Source organism: Liolophura sinensis, chromosome 3, assembly GCF_032854445.1.
Source record: "Liolophura sinensis isolate JHLJ2023 chromosome 3, CUHK_Ljap_v2, whole genome shotgun sequence".
Taxonomy (NCBI): Eukaryota; Metazoa; Mollusca; class Polyplacophora; order Chitonida; family Chitonidae; genus Liolophura; species Liolophura sinensis.
The window spans coordinates 2,178,425-2,198,104 of record NC_088297.1 but is presented as its reverse complement, the minus strand read 5'-3'; the positions used below and the strand labels follow the sequence as shown (position 1 = coordinate 2,198,104).

The 19,680-nt window shown below is 39.1% G+C and overlaps 1 protein-coding gene across 1 annotated transcript in view; it reads left to right on the top strand.

Moving 5' to 3' along the window:
* The window catches only part of LOC135463963 (TPR and ankyrin repeat-containing protein 1-like), a 30,046-nt gene extending 10,647 nt beyond the window's left edge, over nucleotides 1-19,399 (top strand). The window contains exons 9-11 of the mRNA XM_064741434.1: nucleotides 336-2,437; nucleotides 4,299-4,631; nucleotides 19,286-19,399. Coding sequence (XP_064597504.1) covers nucleotides 336-2,437; nucleotides 4,299-4,631; nucleotides 19,286-19,399 — 2,549 coding nt within the window. The remainder of the gene's footprint in view (nucleotides 1-335; nucleotides 2,438-4,298; nucleotides 4,632-19,285) is intronic.
* Nucleotides 19,400-19,680: the final 281 nt, after the last annotated feature.

Sequence of the window (19,680 nt, the reverse complement as noted above, 5' to 3'; positions counted from 1 at the left end):
AGAAGGTGACTGTTGGTGGGGTAGTCTTTCTTCTATATTTGCTGGTTGTCTGGTGTCACATGATCGTCCCTCTCTAGCAAATTACACATCGCCTTATATGTAACGAGAGGACCTGTTGTCTGGAAACGTCTGGAAGGAGTTTTCACAAAAAATGTAGGAGTATGTCTCCAAGGGAGAATGTTCCACATAATGTTCGTTTTACTACAGATTAAACATTCTTAGTGTTCTACAAAGTCTGACAGTTATGATTCCCATGTAGGCCTGCTGATATTTTAACAGTTGTTCTAAACAATTTGTTGATTTATTCATTCAAATTTCACTTTGCTCACTTGCAGGTGACTACCATTACGCTGCCAGAGTTTTAATGGCGAACGGCGAGTTTGATGAAGCCGTGGATATTAGCAGACTGGCGGGAGACAGTGACTTAGTCAGACATTGCCGTTGGGCTTCTTGTAAGAACAAAATCTTTCAGTTCGAGTTAACAAACACACCAGTGATGGATGATGGTACCGTGGCTGAAACATTGAGTCTATTGCTGGCTTACTTAAACAATGTCAAGGATTTTACTGAGGCGTGTGAAGCCCAGCTTCTACTTGGACAGATCAGTCAAGATGTGGATGTAATTGAGAATGCTCGGCGAATGTTTGGAAGCCTGGGTTCAGAGTCTAACGAGGCAGGTCAGGTGGAGTGTTCAAAGGCAAAGCTCAAATTATCCAGCCTGAGGCACAACGGTAAAGCTTGCTACAGATTTGCCAGCCAAGACTTGGCCTGTCTTCTCAAGGCTTTACGAGTCAGTCATAACCCCGATGGTGACGCCGAGGAGGAAAAGGTGAAGATGTATCTGAGGTACTACGGGTTGGAGGATGACGAAGATGGAATGGTGATGTATCATCCGAAACATTCACCAAAGTGCCAGATCTTTCTGGACAGACACAGTCAAAAATTTACTGTGAGGATTTCTATCTACAGAGCCGCGGAGCGGTTTCAGCGGTATCTCTTGAATCTGGCGTACGACTGGGTAACCGTCATCAGATCCACGGTACAAAGTGTTCAAAGTTTCAGCAGCCAGTGTCCAGCGTTTACCGAAGGGAGGTTGTGCAACCGGGTGCATTCATGCAAACATCTCCACGAACCGTACACAAAGGAAACTTTTCTGGAGTGTTTCTACTCTCTCCTCACTTTAGTACACATAAATGTCATCGTCAGGAAAGCTTATCATTACATGAAGGATGACGACATCAAAGAGGAGTTAGGACAACTTCTCTCATTGGAGAATAGTACGTCTTTCTCCAACCTCATCTGCTTCGTGCTCAAGTCTGGGATGCACTGGGAATTATTTTCTAGAGATACACATCTTGTGGACATTGTCTTCAACAACCTTTGTCAAGCGGATTTGCGCGAGGGTTTGTCACTGTGGCAATCTTGGTTTGTGGAAGACGGCATCCGACTCACATCCGGACTCACTTCTCGACTCACAGAACAATCTCTGTTTGGATTGGTCACGTTGTCTAAGACGAATCTGTCCATGGGAAGTGTAGCATTTCCGTCATTTCCTACGACAGCAACAAAACAGGAAAACAAAGAAACACTGATGAATAATTTCAACATATTCTGTGAGGCAGTGCGTAAATTTTATCACCCTGGGTCGGATACGTTGGAGAGTCTTGCAGCATATGAAAAGTTTTTAACGTCATTGGATGACCCCACCGACATCCAGCACACAGAACAGCTACTATTCTTCATGGAATTCAACTTGATGGTTATTTTTCATCTAGGAGCTAAACATGCGAAGTTGGCCTTCATAGTTCCATCCCGTTACATATCTGTTGTGAGATTTGTTGACAAATGGTTTGCGAAAAAGAAGTCTCTTCGATATATAGTAGCATTTTCCAAGGTAGGGGACATCAATATCGCTCTCAGCAGTACCGTTCATAGCCTAACGAACATCCTTTTGGGGAAAAGGCAAGGAGGCGGTAAGAAGTCCCCTGGTTTACTTCGGCAAACGTTTATGGCATCAGACATTGACGCATGCGCCGCGGAACGATGCTGGGTCATGTCATTGACTCTTCTTAGCAACATGTCGTTGCTGAAACCAAAGACCTGTGAAGAGGATCTCCTATCTGCTGTACACGAGGTCTGCACCCGGCTCCCTCAGATAAAATGGAAGCACCGTTTGGTCTCTGCTCTTGAGAGAACATTTCGTTGCTGTGGACAGCGAGATATTGTCGAAGAACTGGCGATGATCCTTAAGGGACAAAACGAGGAAGAGCTTTTGGTTTGTCGATGGCAGGATGGTAGCAGATCGATAAAAGAAGGCTTGCACATGGAAGCCATTGCGGAAGTCCACCTAACTGCGATGCCTGAAAAGTTTGACACAGACGAATGGTTGGGAAGAGTTGACATGGTATTACAAATGGATCGAAAAGCCGTGAAGAGCGTAAGTTGGGACACGTTTGCTTCGTTTTGTTGCAGAGTTTGGAACAGATTGTTCCAAAGAAAGAATTGAGTCAATCTTAAAGTGTAAAACCATTTTTATCACTGAATTTGAATTTCACTACATGTTTTCTCTTTTCCTTTTTTATTGGATGCCTTACACCATGAAACGTTCCATAAACAGAACGTTTCAGTCTCGGCTAAGTTCCTGTTTTTGTTGAGTGCAAGCAGCATGTGTGTTAAATACTGGAAAAACTCAACGTAATGATGGAAGGTTCGTCTAAAATGTTTCGAATGTCGAAACAAACATTCACAAAAATGGACGTGTTTTCCATTTGCGCTCTGTATCACTTGACCAACACAATTGGAGTGTGTGTGCGCGTGTGTGCGTACGTGTGTGCGTGCGTGTGCGTGTGTGTGTAACCGGAATCAGGTCGCAAGCATTAAACCACGGATTGTCCTTCACACCTTGTCTTTGTTTCAAGCTGACACCTCCCTTTACTAGTACTTAAATTACAAATTCTTACTTTCGTCTAATCTTATTTATGACATATATTCAGTGTTATTTTTTGTGCGAGCGGCTTTTGTTTAAATTGTTCACTTTTTTGATTGCAATTTTCGTTGACTTCGTTTGTATGTTGGTAACGAAAAATGTAGCTAACAGGAAAAAGTCAACAATGGCTACTTGTATATAGGATTTTTAGAACAATTTTGTTATATATTTCAATCCTATCTATGTAAGGGAAGCCAACTATGTGGGCAGCAGTCGTGTATAAGCAAACAGTTAATGTGACGAGCTGTTTGACTCCACAACAGCGCTCCCTACCGCAGCTTGCTAATTACCATGTCGCTTTTTGTTTAAATGTAAGCGAAAATACGTCTGTTCAATTAAAATAATAATTGTCACTGCGTATAATGAAATACAGTATTTTCATATTGTATGTATCTTCATTCCCTTATCCCCTGAGAGATAAACCAGGAATGTACCATGATTGCCTATTTAGAGCATGTTGTATGACCCAACAGGAAATTTAATCCAAAAATAGCACGGATATTACATAATATATTTTTCCTTTGATATAGGTATATTTTATGATATTTTCTAACATTCTTGTTTCAAGTTATTAATGGTACATGGTTAATGTTGACATTAGTTGTACGCTTTTGTAAATAAATATTTACGTCTGATAATTTGATATAATTCAGCCTTGTATTTTGAGTAAGCCTATGTGAAAGATTTCTGGATCCGCTGTTCAATAACGTCAAGTCGCCGGCATATATCAGTACTGATCCGCGGAAAGAACAAACAAATCCTTAGCCCGTTGACATGAGATATTACAAGTGTAACGTTAATGCAAAGGATATGAATAATGAGCCAGTAGTGCTTCGCTGGTGGGTTCATGAAACAGTAGGAGTGTGTCAGTAGTGGGTTCTCGAGAGAGTGGTGCGTCAGTAGCGGGTTCATGAGAGAGTGGTGCGTCAGTAGTTGGTTGATGAGGGAGTGGAGCGTCAGTAGTGGGTTCACGAATCAGTAGTGCGTCAGTAGAGAGTTCATGAATCAGCAGTGCGTCAGTAGAGTGTTCATGAATCAGCAGTGCGTCAGTAGAGTGTTCATGAATCAGCAGTGCGTCAGTAGAGTGTTCATGAATCAGCAGTGCGTCAGTAGAGAGTTCATGAATCAGCAGTGCGTCAGTAGAGAGTTCATGAATCAGCAGTGCGTCTGTAGAGAGTTCATGAATCAGCAGTGCGTCAGTAGAGAGTTCATGAATCAGCAGTGCGTCAGTAGAGAGTTCATGAATCAACAGTGCGTCAGTAGAGAGTTCATGAATCAGCAGTGCGTCAGTAGAGTATTCATGAATCAGCAGTGCGTCAGTAGAGAGTTCATGAATCAGCAGTGCGTCTGTAGTGGCTTCACGAATCAGCAGTGCGTCAGTAGAGAGTTCATGAATCGGCAGTGCGTCAGTAGCGAGTTCATGAATCGGCAGTGCGTCAGTAGAGAGTTCATGAATCAGCAGTGCGTCAGTAGAGAGTTCATGAATCAGCAGTGCGTCAGTAGAGAGTTCATGAATCAGCAGTGCGTCAGTAGTGGCTTCACGAATCAGCAGTGCGTCAGTAGAGAGTTGATGAATCAGCAGTGCGTCAGTAGTGGCTTCACGAATCAGCAGTGCGTCAGTAGAGAGTTCATGAATCAGCAGTGCGTCAGTAGAGTGTTCATGAATCAGCAGTACGTCAGTAGAGAGTTCATGAATCAGCAGTGCGTCAGTAGAGAGTTCATGAATCAGCAGTGCGTCAGTAGAGAGTTCATGAATCAGCAGTGCGTCAGTAGAGAGTTCATGAATCAGCAGTGCGTCTGTACTGGCTTCACGAATCAGCAGTTGTAGATTTATATGTCAGTAATATGTCTGTGATGGCTTAAAATAGTCATTAGTGTGTCAGTGGTGGTTTAAATAGTCAGTAGTTTGTCAGTGATGGGCTAATAATTCATTAGTGTGTCAGTGATGGGTTAATAAGTCAGTTGTATGTCAGTGATTGGTTAAAAATAAGTACTTTGTCAGTGATGGGTTAAAAATGCAGTGATGTTTCAGTGATGGGTTAAGAAGTCAGTGGAAAAGGAGCAGGTTCGGCAGGCCGCCGTGTACTATACTGATAGGGGGAAAGCCCAGCTGACACCGCGGGCGCCGAACCCGCTCCTTTTCGCTTCGGGGATGCGCGGCGTTGGCTCCACTCTGGAAGGAATTTTTTCTTTTGGCGTACATTTCCTTTGCATGCTCGACACTTGCTTCTGTCGCTCAATATACGCAAATTTAAGAATTGGTCAAATTATAATATGCCTATTCTGTTTCTAATTAAGCCCTTTTTGAATGTATCTAAGCAATCGCATTAATGTCCCCAAAAATAACCGAACAACGAGAGTGTACTAGCCGCATTTTATACAGCTCAACGTCATTCGATTATACGTGCCGTGGTTTTAACTGAAATCTTTTCGGACCTCGGGTCTCAAAAAATTTCCCTGTTCGAAGAAATGCTGACCTTATTTATGATGGTCTTGGATATTCACGATTGCTTGGGATATGAAATCCCTGTACCTTGTGCGGACACTTTCACTGAGATCGCCAAAACTTATACAATAGCCGAAGCTGAAATCGAACAAACTGAAAGGTTCTACAGACAATACGGGGAATTCCCCACCAGCTATGTATAGCCGGCATGCCCAACCCTGAACCATGACAGTGACAACGTCAACTAGCTGCGTCTGAAAAAGATCCTTAATTGGACCTGACACAAAGCACTATTACGAAGACATAAAGTCTATCCATAGCTATCTGTATCCAATCGGGAGATTACAATCAATCTATACATGTACCACTTATGTTTACGTACAACAGGCTATCACTTCGACATATTCAAAACTCTTCCATCTGGATAAAATAATATTACTATATTATGTTATACGCAATTTACGCTGGCACACGGCTGTCTCTGTAAAACATAATATTTACCTCTAGCGCCTACTCCAGACACGGAATTTGCGCTCGTTATGTGCCCTTAGAAAACAATTCGGAAACATCGCCCTTAGCCTCTAGGTTGATCGCATGCATGCATGAATACAATGATGTACAGGGGATTATGCACCTTATTACTCTGACATATTTGAACCTGCCTGCGGATGTTTGTTAATTTTCCGCGGCCTGTGCTCTGTTTCCTCCCACGATAAGCTTGCCGCCGACGTACAAGTGAAGTACACTGAAATATTATTGTCCATATACGTATATTATGACATCAATCGAGCGTCAAATCACTCCGACACACCAAAACACGTGTTGAAATTTAACACAATATCTTGTGTCGTTTTCACACAACACAGAAATGTGTTACCCCAACACAAACATATGTTAACCCAACACAGAAATGTGTTCTCCAACACAAACATGTGTAACCCAACACAAACATATGTTAACCCAACACAGAAATGTGTTCTCTAACACAAACATGTGTAACCCAACACAAACATATGTTAACCCAACACAGAAATGTGTTACTCTAACATAAACATGTGTTACCCAACACAAACATATGTTAAAAATATAAAGTACACGTTTGTGTTACAAAATAAATAAAACACAAATTTGTTTTGAACCAGAATGAGGTATTTTATTCAATACAACAAAAACTTGTGTGTTTTGCAACACATATTGTGTATAACATCCAGCATATCTTGTATTCAATTCTTCAACACAAGTCCTTGTGTTAATTCCACACAAGATAGAGTTGTTTAAATTTGACACAAGGCTTTTGGTGGATAGAACACAAGTTTGTGTCCCCACATGTGTTTCTGTGTGGAGTAACGTATATTCTGTGATTCATTTGATGTGATCGACATTCTTTTTAGTGGTTGGTTAATTGAAATTAAATTGATTGTTGCTGAACGCCATTCTTAAAAGATAAAGACTTCTGATGCAGATTTTTTTATATTTGCTTTTAGTAGAAGCTGGATTCGAACACGTGACCTCACCGGTGAAGGCTCTTTCGATAATGTAATTTATTTATTGATTTATTTATATGATTGGCGTGTTACGCCGTACTCAAAAATATTTCACATACATGATGGAGGCCAGCAGTATGGTAGGAGGAAACTGGGCAGAGCCTGGAGGAAGCCGACGGCCAAATTAGTAATTCTTTGTAAGAAAATCAGCAAAACGATAACAGTATGCAGAAGACCAGTAAAACGACGGTAATATGCAGAAGACCAGTAAAACGACAGTCGTATTTAGAACACCAGTGAAACGACAGTTGTAAGCAGAAGACCAGCAAAACGAAAGTCTAGTGCAGAAGACCAGTAAAACGACGGTAATATGCAGAAGACCAGTAAAACGACAGTCGTATGCAGAAGACCAGCAAAACGACAGTCGTGTGTAGAAGACCAGGAAAACGACAGTCGTATTTAGAACACCAGTGAAACGACAGTTGTAAGCAGAAGACCAGCAAAACGAAAGTCTAGTGCAGAAGACCAGCAAAACGACAGTGGTATGCAGAGGGCCAGAAAACGACAGTCGTATGTAGAAGACCAGTAAAATGACACTCGTATGCAGAAGACCAGTAAACGACAGTCGTATGTAGAAGGTCAGTAAAGCGACAGTCATGTGCAGAAGACCAGCAAAACGACAGTCGTGTGGAGAAGACCAACAAAACGACAGTCGTATGCAGCAGAGGGCCAGTAAACCACAGTCGTATGCTGAAAACCGGTAAAACGACACTCGTATGCAGAAGATCGTAAGACGTAAATAGTATGTACAAGACCAATGAAACAATACTGTGATATATAGGCCTCCATTAGATGTATAGCAGCTACATGCACGAATCGGTATCATTGAGAGAAGAACTGTGATATATGGATGTGTACAATGATAATACTATATAATATTCATACACATATACGAAAGTGTTGGTAATAGATTAAGTAATACAACAAAACACTTATGTGTACGAGGGCCGTATGTAGTCGGCTCCCGAAACAATAACAGGTTTATTTCAATTTAATTTGTTGACTGACTCCTGCGCTACGGCGTTTTCTCACATACAGCCAGCGAACCACTGATCAATGTGCGATTTAAACATTTTCGAAATATATATTACAAAAGTTTACTCTGGACCTCTGTTCTAGAATTCCGCTGTGCCAAACGTCAAAAGAGCGTGTGCATTGCAGAAATCATGCCGTCATAGCAAAGTGTTAAGCACAAATGGTACATGGTTTTAATTACCAGCAAACGCAGTTCTCTCTGTGCGTCACATTTCTGTAGACCAGCTAAAGATATTTACTTAAAGTCATTTCAACTGCCATGATAGCCAACACCGTATAAGTATGGCAATTATACTTAGGGGTAACCTTACGCACAGTTTGTGAGACGTAATCATGGCAACCAGGTTGGTCATCGCTTGTGTTTGGCGGCCATATGATCTTTGTAACAGTCCGAACGGAGGAACTCTTTCCCGCACTCCTCGCACGTTATGGCGTTCGTTGACGCCTTAGGTTTATGAACACGTTCATGGCGTCGTAAGTTTGTTTTCAGAGTAAAAGTCTTACCACAAACCTGGCAGGAAAACTTTGCCCGATCGAAACTACCCATACCTACAATAAAGCAGAAAGACAAAACAATGAGTCTTAAAACCTCTGTGTTTTTGTATTTATCACTTACAAGAAGACATATATTTTGTTTACTTTTGAAAGCAATAATTTCGCTGGCAAAAGAAGCCATTGGAAGTGTAGCATACACAAACAATTATCTCTGCATTCTCATTTAAGATACTGTGGCTATGCATATAGCTTTTTCAATTTACATATCGATTGAATTGGAAAAGGAGCTAAGAGATCAACAAAACTGCGCTGCAGAAAGTCCGAAGGTTCTCTGGTTCATTCCCCCAACCAGAGATTTGATATACCTTCTTAACGAGGATCTGGTTGATCAAAAGTTTCTAAAGGCGTTATGTCAGGCTTAACCTTTATTTGACGCTAGTTGTGGGGTCACTCTGTTGAGAATCCGTAATTTCTAACTCGGGAAAGTGCGATAGCCGTACTTTTTTTAATTTGCCTTGGCCATGTCGCCACACATAAAGAACTAAAACAGCCAGCGCTATCTGCGCGCTCAGTATCCCCACTCTCATCGCTAAACACAAAAAATCGTTTATTATGTGGCACTAATGCAACCGTTTAGGTGGGAGAAAGACCTGGTAACTGTACATTCCTGGAGAATAAGTCACGTTGAGTCCCCGCTGCTTTGCGCCTCGTACTTTCTTATTGAGAAACGTAGTGCTGCTCGACAATTCTCCACACCGCCCAATCTTCAATTTTGTATTAAGCACAGAAAATAATAAAGATCTGTAACTGTACATGAAATACATATGAATTAAATCTGCTGCTTTCACACGTGTGCTTTTCACAACTGCACGTACACTGAATGCTGAACTTCGCTAAACTCTTCTCTATGTAATATAATACCGTTATAATGGCTTATACCCTTTTGAATACCATGTTCATTTTAGACACAGTATTTACACAAGCTTAAATCTCAAGGGACAAATTTTAACTCTGATATGTGAGCTCCGGAAGACACGCCAGTAATACCACATATGAAGTTTCATTGCATTTTACTCCATGGTTATGGACAGATAATGCCGTTGATTTGAATATGAACTCTGTTCTGAGAAAATAGATCTTGATCGAAAACCAGTTATACAAAGTCTGGTGGGATATGGGTGTAGGGTGAAGAGGAACCAATAAATTTATACACAAACTTTCACTGAATTTAGCTGCCTGGTTTTGAATATGTAGAATGTTGAAAAAGGTAAACGAGCCAAATGTGAACTTTAAGACGCACACGCTGAATTTGGATCTGTAGCTTTGGAGATATACAACGTTCTAAGGTAAGTATGAATTCTGAGCTTAGAGTGGAGATCAAATGTTAGTTATACTGACCACAATGAAATACCATGCATAAAAGCTGCCAATGGATCCCGGCTTAAACTGTCATTGATAATGGATCTGTAGTTTTGGAGATACAACAATACAGGTTTGAAACCTGTCCATAGACAGTGGGTCATTTGCTTATTAGTCTAATTGGTTTCTAAGGCCATACTGAAGAATGTTTCATTTTAATCCGCTACGGCGGTCACGTTTTTATCTGTGGACGAAATTTATTTGCGATGTTCACTAATACGTCTGAGGATAACGATTCATTGAATAATTTTGTGTACACACATGTACAACAAACAAAACGAAAGCACATCTTTACTGTATACTCTATTTATGTCACGTCAAGAAGCCGCCCAACCCAGAGCCACACAGAATGCTCTAAACAGATCTACATGTACTCAGATTCATATATGACAGTCCGCGCTGGCTCAGTAATCTAATGCGTTAGATCAGTCACACGCTCAAATCCATCTAGTGACGGTTCGGCTGCGGCATTCAGTCAGCAGGTTTGTAAGGTACCTGACAAACGGCGGTAGATAGCTACGGTCACTCCAGTTTCCACCACTCATAAACCTGTTAGTAGTCATATATGTGGAGAGTTTTCTGGTCTACAGCAATCAAATAGCCTAAGAAAGATCATATCTACTGCCGTAACGAACGAAAAGGACGTCTTCCTACGTCACTTCATCTGTTTAATGCAATCGGATATTTAATGCAATTAAAGTGCATAATTCTTTGCCTGTTGTGGACAATTCTAGAACCCGACCGTATGTGAGGTGATAGTGAGATGGATATTATCTCGGGTAAAGACGGATAATTTGATAACTCTATGTGATAAAATTAAAGGGCTGCATATTTGTCTATTTTGTAATGCACATTCTTATTTAGTGAAGAAAAAAGTTGTACATACGTTATCAAAAGATAATGCGTTAAATAGATTACACTCAAAAACATAATCTGTGAATTTTACCCCTGCACAGAAAGCCTATTGTCTGAGTGATGCTAGAATGTATTCTGCTATTGTAACAGATTATTCTGTTAACACATACCACATGTATTCCATTAATTTTACCCCTGCACAGAAAGCCTATTGTCTGAGTGATGGTAGAATGTATTCTGCAATTGTAACAGATTATTCTGTTAACACATAACACATGTATAACACATGTATTCTATTAATTTTACCCCTGCACAGAAAGCCTATTGTCTGAGTGATGCTAGAATGTATCCTGCAATTGTAACAGATTATTCTGTTAAATATAACACATGTGTTCTATTAATTTTACCCCTGCACAGACAGCCTATTGTCTGAGTGATGCTAGAATGTATTCTGCTATTGTAACAGATTATTCTGTTAACACATAACACATGTATAACACATGTATTCTATTCATTTTACCCCTGCACAGAAAGCCTATTGTCTGAGTGATGCTAGAATGTATTCTGCAATTGTAACAAATTATTCTGTTAACACATAACACATGTATAACACATGTATTCTATTAATTTTACCCCTGCACAGAAAGCCTATTGTCTGAGTGATGCTAGAATGTATTCTGCAATTGTAACAGATTAGTCTGTTAACACATAACACATGTATAACACATGTATCCTATTAATATTACCCCTGCACAGAAAGCCTATTGTCTGAGTGATGCTAGAATGTATCCTGCAATTGTAACAGATTATTCTGTTAAATATAACACATGTATTCTATTAATTTTACCCCTGCACAGAAAGCCTATTGTACGAGTGATGCTAGAATGTATTCTGCAATTGTAACAGATTATTCTGTTAACACATAACACATGTATAACACATGTATCCTATTAATTTTACCCCTGCACAGACAGCCTATTGTCTGAGTGATGCTAGAATGTATTCTGCAATTGTAACAGATTATTCTGTTAACACATAACACATGTATTCTATTAATTTTACCCCTGCACAGAAAGCCTATTGTCTGAGTGATGCTAGAATGTATTCTGCAATTGTAACAGATTATTCTGTTAACACATAACAGATGTATTCTATTAATTTAACATAAAGATTCTATTTAAACTAACCGGATATTATATTGAGTATAACACACTATTTTGTTAAAATAAAAGACCAATGATAGAATAAGTTTTTGAGTGTACTTGCAGAACGAACATCATTTCCAAAGGTGAATTTTACAACCACCGATGTGCTCAATAAATTAATAATTTAGGTTATTGTGAGCTGTAACAACGACGAAGGCCCTTCCTGGGTTAGGCGTTTGCTCCATGTTGTTTCCCGGGACAATGTGGTAATGAGTTCGATTCCAGCGCTCGCCGCTTTAAATGAGGAGGTGTTTTAGTTGCCTGGCAAAGGGCGGGGGATTTACTTCGTGACTCCGGTTTCTCCCCTTCACAAAGTTGATCGCAATCACATAGGTCAAACCTTCACAAGTTCGATGCTGGGCATCAATGAAATAAACGAATGAAACATAATATAACAAAAGACTTACAGCATAGAGAGTAAAACCAGAGAAAGTGTAATAAATGGCATTAAAATGGTCACACGTAACCGGTGAAGTACGGCCTCTTGTCAATTTACCTCACTTGTATTTATTCTAACTGTTCTTGGAATATCGATTCTTGGTGATACTCGGATTTAAGCTGTCTAACCGAAGAGGTGCCTGAGAGTGAGCCTTCGTTCACCTCTAGCTGGTTACAAGCCAGTATACTCTCAAAAAATTAATATTAAAATGAACAGAATGTCTGTAGTCTGAGTGATGCTAGAGAGGCTCACTCTCAGGCTTCTCTTCGGTAGGACAGCTTAAATCCGAGTGTCACCAAGAATCAGCGAAATTGTTTTTTTTTTTGTGTAGGCTACCAGATCTGACTAGTGAGAATGGACTGAATCAGTCTCTAGTCTTTGCTATATTTATCTAAAAGCTAACATCAATACGTCTATAAACATGGATATAAAGATTATTAATGTCAAGAAATTAGTTAACATCACTCAGACTGCACTGGAAATACAACACCGTGGGAAAAGATGTGAAATGTAGGCAACCTTCCTAAGAAATATAATTCGAAACACTCGTTTGTTAAGAATATATTTTACAGAATTAAAAACAGTCAACCTTTATAAAATTTAAATTGAGTTAAAAGCAAAGAAAACATTTATACAACACATACCTTAAATGAAACCTTAAAAAAAACAAACATTTTTTTGAGTATTTAACAGTTAAACATCAAAGGCTCAGAAGTTTCCTTTACACCGCCATTTGAACAGATTACATACATCACCCGGCTTAGCTTTGCCCAGTAGACGATTAGGACATGGCATTCCAGACACAGTTCGGCAGAAAACAGCCACGAATGTGGGCATGATGTGATCCTCTAGTACATCACAAACTGTTCCTTTTTAGAGTCGGCTTTCACAGGACTTACAATCCACGGTTATCACGATATACGTACGCATTTAGCTCAGACCGGAAATGCACATTAATCATATGTGGGAGGAAAACCTTAAGCACCTTGACGTGTTAATGAATATTCAGGAAGAAAGGAGGCTTGTCCAGTGAAAAACCTCCTATTCGCGTTAATGAATATTCAAGGAGAAAGGAGGCTTGTCCAGTGAAAAGCCTCCTTTCTTCTTGAATATTCATTAACACGCCAAGGTGCTTAAGGTTTAAATTTAAGGTTTTAAAACATGGCGGGACTTCACTGTACCTCGAATCGGTGGATTTTGTAGAAAATGACAATGTATAAAAAGTTTTTTCTCTCTTGTGAAAACTTTATCCCCCCCTCCACCCCACATCAAGAAAAAAAAACAAACAACAGATTTCCGCACATTTTGTATGGCTCTTTCATTTAATGAATAGTTTGTATAAATGTGTTCTTTTCTTTTAATACACCACGCACATTGGCCATATAGAATCTAATAATAAAACATGCTTTTTCTAGTTTCAGCGGATTATTTGTGGTAGATTAGCTATACAATATGTCTGTAACCATTATGACATTCTACATTATACATCGCACATATAATATTACAAACACAATTTGTTTAGTGTTAGATGATTACATTTACATCCATGACAACAGCTATTGGTTAATGCTGTAGTCCTCCAAACACCAAAGAACATGCCAGAGTATTACTTCTGCATGATAAAACTGGCTGTATGGTAAACCTTGCAATTCTGAATACAAGCAAATCGACTGTCACTTATAGTATAAACATGTACGGCGCAAAATATACCAACATGTTGATTAGTGAGGAAATAAGTATATAATATAAAACTGAAAAGCTTGTTTCCTTTCACCGTTATCTTTGTCTGCCAAACGTTGTTTGTGGGTATTTGACAAAAGTGAATACCCAAGCATTACAGTGTGTCATTGAGACTTTTATCAAACAGTCATAATGAACTATAAAACCGAAACACAGTTCAAGAGAATTAATACAGTATTTACAAGTGTTATGTAAGCTTTTGTGAATGTGTTAAAATATCAAGATTTTTTGGCGAAACATCAAAGCAGGTTTCTACATATCTTTATACATTTATATGGTAGAGGAAAGAGAACTGCTGCCAAGCAACATGCCTCCTTACACGAAGGACCTCGCACATAAATTGAAAGCGGTATATGATTAACTGCTGTGCTGGTACGAAAAGTACCAAATTTCCTTAGAACTTCTTTACCTATTGTCTCAAACGAAATGGTTCATTCAAGACAGAATAATAGGTTCATTTAAGAAAAAAAAAATAGCTTCACTCAGTACTGAGGAATGGGTCCTCTGAAAAAAGTCGAATACACGTGATGATTATTTATTTGCATGTATTTGATTTGTGTTTTACACCAAATTCAAGAATACCATTATATGGTCGGAGGAAACCGGGTCCAGGGAAACCCATGAAAATCTGCAGGCTTATGTCAGATCTTCCTAGGTAGCATGTACTGGACTGGAACTAACAGCGATCAATTGGTGAGAAGCTCCTGGGCAACAGAGGCCCCTTAAAACGAATAATTTTCCTCAAAATTTTCACTGAAACAGTGCTCTCAAAATAAACGAATGTTCACTGAGCATTAGCGAATACTTACTCTCTAACAAAAGGAATTTGCGTTCACTGAACATTAAAGAATAGGTCATCAAAAAACAAACGAACAAGCTGACTAAATATTAACGAACAGCTACACTCCAGCTGTTCTGCTCCAACGCTCACAGAATATTAAGGGGTAGGTTAACTTAAAATAAACTAACAGCTTCCCTGAGTATTACAGTAAAAGAAAGCTACACTATAAAGTAAGGTACATTATACATACAAGTGAAAACTATGAGTAAAAATACTTTCGTTTATATTTTTTAAGAGTAAAGGCATTCCCATATTTTAATTCATGGGTGGTCTATATGGTATGTAGGAACTCTGACGTCACATCACCATTTTTCCTGATGTTCACCAGCAGAAATGAGTCATTATTTCAGTTATCGTTTAGTAATGGATAAAAAGAGCTATTCCAACATCCAGTGTCATACTTAGGGTTGGATAAACTTCCTTTGGCGTCAGAGTTCCTAACCGCTGATAGGATGGTTAATAAAGCCCACCGTAGAATTCAAACGTTTGAGCTCCTTAACTTTCCTCAAACAAGTTAAAAAAAATAAAAAATAAAAGCACATTCATGCATAGTTTTCAGTGATCTATTAAGAGATGTCTGCTTCGATTTTCAGAGGTTTTTTTCCTTTAAAGAACAGTTACACTCCAACTAAAGGATTCAAGTTTCACTCAGCATTTAGGAATAGGCTTGACTACGTAATATCAAAGAATTAAACTAAAACGAATCACGGCATAATCTGTGCAGGGGTAAGTATTAATAAAAAGTTTAGTTTAAAAATATAACATGGAAAATTACAAATGCAACACCTTGACAATCATTGGGTAAGAAGTACAGAAAAGTCGTCTCAGCACACTCGGTCGTCAATTTCGTTTAGGCCGCTTTAACCTCCCAAAGGTCAACGCCTGGCATGTCGGTGCTTGGCGATCATGTGATCTTTGTAAGTGTCAGGACGGAAAAACTCCCTCCCGCATTCCTCGCACGTGAGCACGTTCGCTGACGTCTTTGGCTCGTGAATACGTTGATGACGTCGCAGGTTTTGCTTAAGAGTGAAACTTTTGCCACAGAAATGGCAGGAAAATTGTGTCCGAGAATGACTACGAACATCTGTAAAATACACAGAAAGAAAAAAAAATTATCTTTTGTTAAAATTTTGGTTACAATGTCTAAAATGTGGTACATCGGAATATGTAGAATAATTAACATGGGAGTCTTAAACAAGAAAGACACGCATGGGAAACTGCACTCAAAACAATACAAAAAAAAATATCGCAAACGTGATAAATACTGCCGCAAGTAGGGTCAACAACAACACAGTCTCAAAAGTTTGCATGTACGTTTCGTACGTCGTACCTCACAATTTTTAGTCATATGGGGACGAAGAGTTATTAGGTAAGTTTCCATATAATGTGTCTTTGTATGGCAGTGCGAATCCATGTCACTGAGCCCTTGCCGCCACTGAAGTATCTTGCCGAAGACACCAGACATGACACCACACGCAGTCACATTATACTAACAACGGTCCGGTCAATCTTGTAATGTTTTAGTTTCCAAGTTGTGAGTGCCAAGCGAGGCAGTCTTCAAATCAAGCACTTGCAATTCATGACTTGAGTCTGAACTTAATAAACAGTATGCGTACAAGGGGCCCGTATTTATCAAGCAACTTAAGACTTAAGTTATAAATCGTCAGTGCTTGAAAAGCCAAACTCAGACCAGGAAAGAACTCAAACTGTGGTGGGTTCATTTCTCTGGTTGGTACATTGTTCTGCCGTAAAGAATCAACTAAATTTCCTAAGGTAAAACATTTTAATTGCAGCTGTGTTTGAAATTCTGAATTATGCCTTAAGACGTTTGATAAACACGGTCCCTTGCATCGGGTATGCTTAGTCCAGCAATAAATGTCTAGTTTATATCGGTATTAAATATCAAAGACAACAGGATAAAAGATAAAACGAACTCCAACATTCGTATACCACTTGTAATGCTATGTGTATGAGAATCAATTCCATGCCCACATAACTAGTGATACTACAGTTTTTCATCATACATGTAAACGATGCTTGACACTTGGAAAATCAGTCGTCGTTCATTCCGAGCATACCACAACTGTCCACGTAAATCGAAGTGTATTTGCTACTGCGGGGGATTTGGGGGGCGGGGGGGGGGGGCACAATCTGTTTTTGCTTCGCATAGTATATATTTACTTTTACCGGAATGCCAACGTACAAAATCGCATTACAAACAGCGAAAATGAAAACCTACTTATTACAGAAATACAAGCACATTATGAGTACTAAATTCTAAACTGTGTGGCATTTCTCGGCCCATAAAATAGTACACCTATTCAACACAAATGAATTTTATTTACAACGACATTTAGGTCACTCTCTGCTTCATGCGGGTACAGCCTCGTTTTCAGTCCGGTAACTTCAAGAAGTTCGCCAGGTGTACTGACGTTACTTCGGGTTTCTTTGCCCAAAATGAACGCCGTTCTCTATGTGAAATATTTTGGAATCCGCTATTAAAAAAGCTCTGAGTGGCCGTAATCAAAAGGGTTTGGTACATCTCTCCTTCACATCTATCACCGCAATGACTGTTTATGTCTTGTTTTTAAATGCTTGCGGTAGTTGTCCTTTCGTCGAAACACTCTCCCACAAATATGACATGTGTACAAGTTGCATGACGTCATCGGCGCGTGAATCGTACGTTGATGACGGAATAGGCTTGTTCTTAGAGTGAAGGATTTCCCACATGTATTGCAGAGAAAGTAGGGTGCAGATGGCGCCTGCGCTGTAACACGATCTGAAACAAGTATAAACAGGGATCGTTCGTAAGAAAACTGCCAATGTTTTGGATAGAATTCCTGGAATTTTGGAATTTAAGCCAAGGCAATTTACAACATAACAAGTACGTGCTAACAAATACGTCCATCGCTCATCCTTTAGCCAAAGAATACAAGTACACCACTGGTCTATTTTGTTTCGTCCCCCCAAAAAAACGCACACAGTATAGTTACCTTCTCATCATGTTTATATTTTTTTTAATATCCTTCTGGTGACATTCACACCATATCTTACAGCGAAATCGTCAAATGTACAAAAATACATTTTAAAAAAGTATAAATGATGGATAGTAGCTTTGTAAGCCAGACAGCTGTTTCGAGAGGTGCATCAAGAATTGAGCGCATGCTCAGAACATGTCATGCGGGTGACAGACAAAAGCACAAATCTGTTTACGGCTGTTTTGCAAATTGAGATGATTTTGGCGAGTATTTTAGTATTTAGATGAGTTAAAATATTTTATGTGTCTTTTTCGACTCGAAACTGTGTTTTGGAAACCCCTTGTACAAAACTGTTTAAAAGCAATTTGAGACGGCTTTGATAAGCAGGTCAGTGAGGACACAAAGATTACCTTATAGTGCGCAAAATTTGCAAAATTTACCGAGGTTTACAAAAATTTAAGACACAATAAAAATACATGAAAATATAAATATCACTGCTTATTTTCTCGTAAAGGTTTTGTGGTCTACCAAAACGATGTTGTCTATTTTGAAGCGACATCCTTTCCGTGAAAACTCAATCAGTCTTTCACTGGGTTTCGAATACATAGCCATTATTAAATGCTAGATGTTTTGAGTTTCCACTTCCTCTTGTTCAGTTTATCCCTTTGCAACATTTTCCATATTTCTTAATTTTCTTTTAACAAAATTTCGCCAAACATAATTTAAATCATCTGTCTATTACAGGTCCATTCACAGGCAGTTACATTCTAAAAATTAATTTTAACAGAAAGTGTTACGAGAAGTTCTCTGGAGACCACCTGCAACTTCTTTCCACCAGTATGTATACATTAAAAAAATTACACCTAATTTTAACAGATCTGTTGTCTGGGTGATGCTATAATATATTCAGTTATTGCACCAGCTTGTTCTGTTAGATATAACACTCATATTCTATTAATTCAACATAAAGGTTCTATTAGAATAACAGGATATTATGTTGCATATGACAGAACATAGTGTTATAATAATAGAATACACTCTAGCATCACGCAGACAACATGCTTTCTGTTGACTTATTTGATTGGTGTTTTACGCCGTACTCAAAAATATTTCACTTATACGACGGCGGCCAGCATTATGGTGGGTGGAAACCAGGCACAGCCCGGGGGAAACCCACGACCATCCGCAGGTTGTTGGATGACCTTCCCACTTACGGCCAGACAAAAGCTTTCTGTTGAAATTAACAGATTATTGTTTGAGTTTAAGTGTAATTTTCACTGTGCTTAATGTTTCTGTTTTTAGACACAACTGACCACAGATGACGAAGGCGGATACCAAAAGAGGTCCAACAAGATATACCGGATATCAACAGGGGCCAACATGACATATCAGAGTTTTGCTAAAACTGATATTTAAGCTACTTTTACTGCACAAGCGCACACAAAAGAGTACACTGGTACCAGTATTAACGTGGAAATATATATTGTGAATAAAAAAGTTTTTTTCTGAACAAAACAATCTTGACTCAAAGGCCAGGGTTACGCTAATAGCAGTAACAGGATTGAAATAGGAGCTGAAGGCAAAATCTGTAAATCTACATTGAAATATAAACTATAATCAAATAATAAGTAATTAGAGTTTAACGCCAGATCGTTATGAAAGGTGTTAGAACTAGATATTAAATGGCAACACCCAAA